Source organism: Triticum urartu, chromosome 5 (genome assembly GCF_003073215.2).
Source record: "Triticum urartu cultivar G1812 chromosome 5, Tu2.1, whole genome shotgun sequence".
NCBI lineage: Eukaryota > Viridiplantae > Streptophyta > Magnoliopsida > Poales > Poaceae > Triticum > Triticum urartu.
This window is the reverse complement of record NC_053026.1, coordinates 348240724-348248884: the sequence shown is the minus strand read 5'-3', so window position 1 is coordinate 348248884 and position 8161 is coordinate 348240724. Positions and strand designations below refer to the sequence as shown.

Genomic DNA, 8161 nt, shown 5'->3' with positions numbered 1-8161 from the left:
TTACAAGCACACTAGGGCAGTTACCATGTACCCTACAAAACACACGGCAACTGACAGCTTTGTGTGTGGAAGTGAAGACGGGCGTGTGGGCGAACTGATAAACGCCCACACACCAGCCCCTCTGCGTGCGTGGAAATTGGTATTTGGACGAACTCCTAAACGCCCACACACCAGCCCCTCCGCATGGTAAAGCGAACGTGAACACGACCGGATGAACGCCATCACACCAGTCTAGTCCTACATGGCATAAAAAGATCTGACAAAACATGTCAAGATTTGTGCAAAAACAAATGGGCGAGGTACAAACGCCCACACATGTGGGCATTATCTTTTTCGGTTTTTTTTAAGCGATTGAGGATTTGGTCCTGCCTGCCTGGACTGCTACTTCATGGGCCAGGCCTAATTTGGATTGTTTGCACATTGGCCCAATAGAGAGAGTGAACGACGACTCTACCAGGCCCATTATTCATTCCAAAGCCCAGAAACCCCCCCAGAAACTCTCTGACCTGCATCGGACGGCTAGGAGAGCTCGCGTCACGATCCACGGGCTCACCGGGACTTGCACGCTGCCTTTATAATCCGCTCTCGCCGCCGAACCCTAGCTCCTCTTGCCTTTCTGCCCGCCCACCCGTCTCCTCGCCTCGCCGTCTCGCCCCACGCCACCGCCGCAGCCGCTGCAAAGATGGTACGTTGATCGGCCGCTTTGGTTCTGTGCTGCTCAGGAAAGGTTTTTCAGCGACGCGTGTTTTGACGAGGTTCGTTGTTTGTGCGTTGCGTGCAGCCGTTCAAGAGGTTCGTCGAGATCGGGCGGGTGGCCCTGGTGAACTACGGCAAGGACTACGGCCGCCTCGTCGTCATCGTTGACGTTGTCGACCAGAACCGGGTGAGTGCCGAGTCTTGCTGGTTGGAATTCCGAAGCACTCATGTGGGGTAGTAGATCTAGAGTTCTATAGCCATGTTCTGTTTGTTGGTAAGAAACCTTGTGCTTTCGGTTGTTCAGCGGAAGAAATGTATAAATCTGTTTAGTTTTATTAGCTAGCTTCGGTTTTGAAATGTTGTTATTAGCTAGCTTCTGATGAAACACCAAATAGAATTCTATGAGTGGCATGTCCTAGAAGTTGTTCAGTTGGTTTACATAGGATTAGCTGTAGCTTCTGCGCTCAGTGCACTTACTGGGGTGATGTATAGAACAATACCTGGGGTTATCTGACAGTTCTGTCTACCGAGATAATGGTTGTAAAATGCACTGCTTGCAAGATCAATGTGTTTATTTATGTTTGCCTCTAAAAAAGTTCTCTACATATGTTTGTTACTGGTTATCATGTGCTCTTGCAAGCAGAGTTTAGCAGTCTGCTCTAGTTCTGGTTAGTTATGTTGTGGCTCTTTTAGTATTGAATTTGACATTACTCTGGTGCATTCAGGCACTTGTGGATGCTCCCGATATGGTCAGGTGCCAGATGAACTTCAAGCGTCTTTCGCTGACCGACATCAAGATTGACATCAAGCGTATCCCTAAGAAGGCCACTTTGATCAAGGCCATGGAGGAAGCTGGTAATGGTCAATCTTGTGGTGCCCACACCTGCAACATTTGGAATTTGTTCTGTTGATGCTTATTTGAGTTTGTGGTGCCATTTTGTAGATGTGAAAACCAAATGGGAGAACAGCTCATGGGGTAAGAAGCTTGTTGTCCAGAAGAGAAGAGCATCGCTGAATGACTTTGACAGGTTCAAGGTCATGTTGGCTAAGATTAAGGTGAGGCATTTCACTCACTACCATCTGGTTTATTGGTTTAGGGCATTGCTTTTTTCACCTGCTTACCCTGTCATTTTTCATATGAACAGAGGGGTGGTGCTATCAGGCAAGAGCTTGCCAAGCTCAAGAAGGAGGTTGCTGCTTAGAATATCTTAGTGGATGACATGTTGAGTTTTTTGTTCCAAGTTGGATCTGCTCTATGTTCCAGTGTTCTTGAAGCCAGAATTAGTACAACTGTTTTCAGCGAACTATTTCATATTTTGTCATGGTTGTTATTGAATACCCAAGCTAGTTTGCTACAGATGTGCCTCTTGCCTTCGTTCATATGTGATATGTTGCCCGGTTCTCTGCTTTTACTTTTGACTTGTGCTCTTGTGGTTATTTTTTAAGATTTCAGTAGGGTAAGCATGTCTTTTGAATCTAAGTGGGAAATGTTAATTAAATAAGATCAAAATAAAGTGCAGTGGTACCTTTATTCTTTTCCCGATCGACATCATTGTTGGTCAGTTGCTCTGTCTCGTGCCGATTGGTTTGATGCCCTAGACGGCTAAAATATCAAAACAGCACAATAAACAGTTTTGTACATAGAATATTTGAACTTGTATTTTGTTTTAGAGAAAAGGCGCAACCTGAGCCTGATTCTGACTGCTGCCGCTCACGGTTGCTGACCTCTTTGCCTTGCCAACCCTTTGCCCACTATTTAAACCCTTCATGAGCTCCAAAGATTTGTCACCACACATGCCATGGCCTTGATGTGCTCCAAAGATTTGGGGGACAACCTCTTTTGAACAGAAGGGAAGACCGCCGCCATTGTTGCCGGCTCACAGGAGGCCGGTGCTGTGGAGGCTCCAATGGCAGAGGCGGCTGACGACTGAGCCGGTGCCTTCACCGGCTTATGCCGGCATCACCATGTGTAAGGCCCATGCTCACTACACCAACATGGTGTTGGAGGAGCGGGAGGCCGTGTTCCAGCAGGCGCATGCCCGTATAGGCCTATAATCTTATGCCGGCATCACCATGGGTAAGGCCCATGCTCACTACACCAACATGGTGTTGGAGGAGCGGGAGGCTGTGTTCCAGCAGGCGCATGCCCGTACAGGCCTATAATCTTATGCCGGCATCACCATGGGTAAGGCCCATGCTCACTACACCAACATGGTGTTGGAGGAGCGGGAGGCCGTGTTTCAGCAGGCGCATGCCCGTACAGGCCTATAATCTCCGCCTTGACGAGCACCGGTGCGCGGAGGAGCTACTCGTTGTCGGCGCGGCCATCACGTCGGATGTGGACGTTGGCGAGCAAGAGGCTCTGCTGGACTCCTACCGCTTCGCTTGTGACATCCATCGCGACTGCTGGCTCTAGCGCCAGTATCATGCGGATTTAGAGGCCGCCTACAAGAAGATCGATGAGGCGGCGGATGAAGTTTACGGGCCCGATGACGGTAGTGAAGAGGCTAGTGGCTTCGCGGCCACGACATGACACAACGACGTCAACGCGTTCGTCGGCGCCGCTGGCAGCGAGGCAGAGTAGAGCATGGGAAGGAGCCGACGCTTGTGTCAAGGCCATCACTCTTGCTCTCTTGCTGAAGCTAAGCCTTGTGGCCTCATCTTTGTCGGCTGATTAGCCACTTGTAGGTTGCGGAGGCGGAGCTGGAGCTTCACTTCCCGAGGCTCATAACCGGATGGTCATGGGGAATGGGTGTCGGTGGTAATTTAGACCAGGTTAGAGTACGATTTAGTTTTAAGAAGTCTAGAATGTAATGAATTTCATTTGATTTGTATGGAAATCATCTATTTTCCATGAATTTCATCTTGTTTGTTTAGCCGATTTGAAATGTATGCGGATACCATTGGATGGTCGGCTCTCACATCCATGTTAGAGGACTAGTCCCCCCCTGTCCGCAGATGGATGTGGTAATAGTTTAAAGAAACATGCACACTGAGGCCTCGCCATAGACTATGACATACACAAGGAAAGCTAAGAGCATTTCCAGCCGTTGAGCCTCCCCAGGAGGCATTTTTTTCGCCGCTTGGGGGGCTGCCGGCGAAAAATTTGGCATGGGGTGAAATTTGTTCCACTCGTTGCGCCCCCCATGTAGCTGGGGCCGAGGTCGGTGAGCACGACGAACGCTGAAGGGACGACGCGCTCGGCCACTCTGTCTGCTACGCCTCCGCCGCTGCCTACTCCTCCTCCTTCCGCCATGGCATCTCCGGCGCGCCCGTCCGCCACGCCGGCCAGCGGGAGCGCGAGCAGGCGGAGGTGGGCGCTGGGCTTCCTCGGCAGCGTCGAAGGCGCTCGCGGGGACGGTGCTTCTGCTCCTGCTTGGGGACGCCGGCCAGTGGTGAGCGCGCGCGCGGCTCGGTGGCCAGCCACGACGCGGTCAATGCGATGAGCGGAGCGACGAGGGAAGCACGCGGACGCACATGGGGCGAGCGGCCAGAGCGGGCGGGATACGCCGACGCGAGGCAACTGCAGGCCATGGCCGGAGAGCGAGTTGCGGGCCACGGCATGTGCGGGCCGCATCGCGTGCGGTGCAGAGGAGTGGCGCGGGGGCAGGCGTGACGGCCGGAGACGAGGCCATGGTGCGGGGAGGCGGCGGACGCCAACGAAGGCAGCAGGACGCCCTTTCCAACCTTGGCGAGCAGGACGTGTTGGCGCGCGCGAGCTCTGCCCCGGCCACGCACAGGAGGGCGCGGGCGAGCTCCGCCTCGGCCAACGCAGAAAAGCGCTGGCGAGCTCCTCCCCGACCACGCGCAGCTCCGCCCCGGACAGGAGGGTGCGGGCGAGCTCCGGCCACGGCGCCTCCTCGTGCAACTCAGAGTGCATGCGGCTCGGTGTGTGTGCGTGGGGGCAGAAGGAAAGAGAAAAGAGAGGAGAGAGGGGGATGGGTGGCTGACGTGGGCCAATCGCGTCGCTTAAACAAAGCGCCGGTGCCCCCAGCTGCCCCCCGATAGCCTGGGTGTGGGATGGGCTCGCCGGCTTTGTTTTTTGTGAAAACCGGTGAAAAGTGAGGTCGTGGGGGCGTGGCTGGGACGATTTTTGTCTGCCGGCGCTGAAAAAAATGCTCCTGGGGGGCTTCTTGGGGGGCCGGCTGGAGATGCTCTAAGGCGTTGAAGGACCTGAAACCAAATGTCTTCACGTGACCTCCAAGTTTGGGCCAAATTCCGATGAAGCACCAACGCCGCCATTGGCTCAGCGACAAGATAGAACCAAAGAGGGGACGATGATCCCCTCTTGCCCAGAATCGAGGGTGGCAACCCACCAGCGGCACCGACAGGGACTCTCCACTCTTGCAGCCATGAGACTTGTCAGAACTGAATCCGAGCCGCCATTCGCCACCACCAAAAACATCACCCTCCGCAACTGTTATCTCGGACGATGCCTCTAAGGAGTAACACGACTCCACAACATCGTCGCCACCCAAATAGGGGACCAAGTTTTCACCACTAAGCAGCGGCATGTTGAGGGGGTGGGGGGTGGGGGGGTGGGGAACCTCATTGAAGCCTCCAAGGAGTGGATTAGTGTCAAAGCCCGTGACGCCCCCGTTTATAACCGTGCACTAATCATACACACATCATGCACGATCACGAACGGTGACTCACGTCAATATCACAACACAATCTCTGCGACACAGAAGATAAACATAAAACAACATATTACAAGCCCGGGTCACGAGGACCCATAATACATAAATCATCAAAGAAAATATTGTATGAGTACATAAATAGTTAGAGAAGTTTTGCCTTACGAAGGCTGGGCAAAACAATGACACTATGATCGAAAGGCGAGGCCTTCTGCTTGGGACCTCCGGACTACTCTTGGTCGTCGGTCTCCACATAGTACGCTCCGCCGGGGTAACCTGCATCCACATTTCTACCAACTGTTGCAGCAACCGGGTCAAATGAAAAGGGTAGCAAAGCAACCGTGGGTACTCATCCGAAGTACTCGCAAGACTTACATCAGATCTACACTAGATATGCATCGGTATCAAAGGAATGGGGTAGTATCTATGGACTAAACTGCAAAAATATCAACATAAGGGGGAGAAGCTCATCCTATCGAAGACTACATCTTCTTGCAACCATCATCTTGCAGCAATAGAAGAGAGGAGCATTATATGATATCATCTTGTACATACGTAGCAATAAACCTGCCCAGAGATCCTCTCCTCGTCTCCCTGGGGAAAGCGATCTCCGGGGGTATCTGTCTCTTATCTGGCTATGTTTTAAAAAGTATCCGGTTTTAGTTGTAAAAGGTTGGGATACAACTCCAAGTCATCCTTTACCGTGGACACGGCTATTCGAATAGATTAGTTCCCTATAGGGGTGCACCACATTACCCGATACACTTCATTACCTCTAACCAGACACACTTTTCTAGGTAATGCCCAGGCTTGGATAATCAACACGTTGTAGACCAACCTAGGCTCCCCAGAGAGGTCAACACGTCAATCTAAATCCTAAGTGCAAAGAGGTCATGGGCCCATCACCCTAAGCACTCCTGCATGTTGCGTGACTAGCCGAGGCCCAGGGGCGCCTTTGTGTACACAAGCAGGCCTAACCAGCCCACCCCAACAACCAGCCCGCATCTCTGAACTATAACATCTGGAAAGCTTTTAGAAGGAATGTACGATGCCGAGGTCCCCATATACCATTATCCCGCGCGGCGGTTAGTGCGTATATGCCAATGGCAGTCTCAGATCAAATATCCAACCTCGTTAAGCATGTTATTATGAAATATCCGCGAACACCAACCTGGGACCAAGCCCACCTCTCGCCTAGGTGGTTTCTACCTACCCTGTTGTTCCACCAACAGTGAATCATTCGCGGGTACCCTTGGGGCCGACCCGTCTTTAACATTTGGGGTTGTCGGGACTCAGTTCCATAACATCAAGGTGAAAACCCGAGGAATCACCCTCGATAGATTCACACTTGATATACTGCATGACAGAGACATCGTCGAGAGTGGTATATGAGGAATCACCTTTCATAAGGTCACACTAGATGTGTTGCGCTGCAAAGTCATCATTGGGAGTGAACTACGAGGAATCACCCTTAGTAAGTTCACCCTTAGTGCGACTCTACAGAGTCAAATAATTGTAGGGCCTAAAGGGGTGTTCAGGTCTCTGTACAACGATCCATCATCTCGGATAACCCAGATAGTATAGCATGGTATCCCACACAAGGATGTAGGGCCACTAATGGGATAATAAAAAACATATGCTACTTCTTGAGCTTGCGTTGGTTTTTCCCTTGAAGAGGAAAGGGTGATGCAACAAAGTAGAGATAAGTATTTCCCTCAGTTAGAGAACCAAGCTATCAATCCAGTAGGAGACAACACATAGATCACCAATACCCGCGCAAACAATCAAACAACTTGCACCCAACGCGATAAAGGGGTTGCCAATCCCTTCACGATCACTTGCAAAAGTGAGATCTAATAGAGATAGATAAAACTAAACAAACGATAAAGTAAATATTTTTGGGTTTTTTGGTTTATAGATAGGAAAGCAAAAGATTGCAAAATAGTAGATCGGAAACTTATATGATGGAAAATAGACCCGGGGGACATAGGTTTCACTAGAGGCTTCTCTCAAGATAGCAAATAATATGGTGGGTGAACAAATTACTGTCGAGCAATTGATAGAAAAGCGCAAAGCTATGACGATATCTAAGGCAATGATTATGAAATATAGGCATCACATCCATATCAAGTAGACCGACTCCTGCCTGCATCTACTACTATTACTCCACACATCAACCGACTCCTGCCTGCATCTAGAGTATTAAGTTCATGAAAAACAGAGCAACGCATTAAGTAAGATGACATGATGTAGAGGAATAAACTCAAGCAATATGATGTAAACCCCATCTTTTTATCCTCGATGGAAACAATACAATACGTGCCTTCCTGCCCCTACTATCACTGGGAAAGGACACCGCAAGATTGAACCCAAAGCTAAGCACTTATCCCATTGCAAGAAAAACCAATCTAGTTGGCCAAACTAAACCAATAGTTCGAAGAGAATTACAAAGATATCAACTCATGCATAAAAGAATTTAAAGAAGATTCAAATAATATTCGTAGATAAGCTAATCATAAACCCACAATTCATCGGATCTCAACAAACACATTGCAAAAGAAGATTACATCGGATAGATCTCCAAGAACATCGAGGAGAACATGGTATTGAGAATACAGTTGATGTAGAAGCCCTCCGTGATCTGAGGTAAACTACTTGCGCTTCATCGGAAGGGCAATACAGTTGATGTAGAAGCCCTCCGTGATCGAATCCCCCTCCGACAGGATGCCGGAAAAGGCCCCAAGATGGGATCTCACGGGAACAGAAGGTTGCGGTTGTGGAAAAGTGTTTTCATGGATGCTTCTGGAGGCTTGGGAATATATGTGAAT

At 50.2% G+C, this 8161-nt stretch overlaps 1 protein-coding gene across 1 annotated transcript; it reads left to right on the top strand.

Annotated features, from left to right (window-relative positions):
* Positions 1-528: 528 nt before the first annotated feature.
* Positions 529-2053, top strand: LOC125508952 (60S ribosomal protein L14-1-like). Its single transcript, XM_048673771.1, has 5 exons — positions 529-685; positions 782-883; positions 1422-1551; positions 1640-1752; positions 1842-2053. Exons 1-5 carry the CDS (start codon positions 683-685, stop codon positions 1896-1898), a joined length of 405 nt encoding a protein of 134 aa, XP_048529728.1. The 5' UTR covers positions 529-682; the 3' UTR covers positions 1899-2053.
* Positions 2054-8161: the final 6108 nt, after the last annotated feature.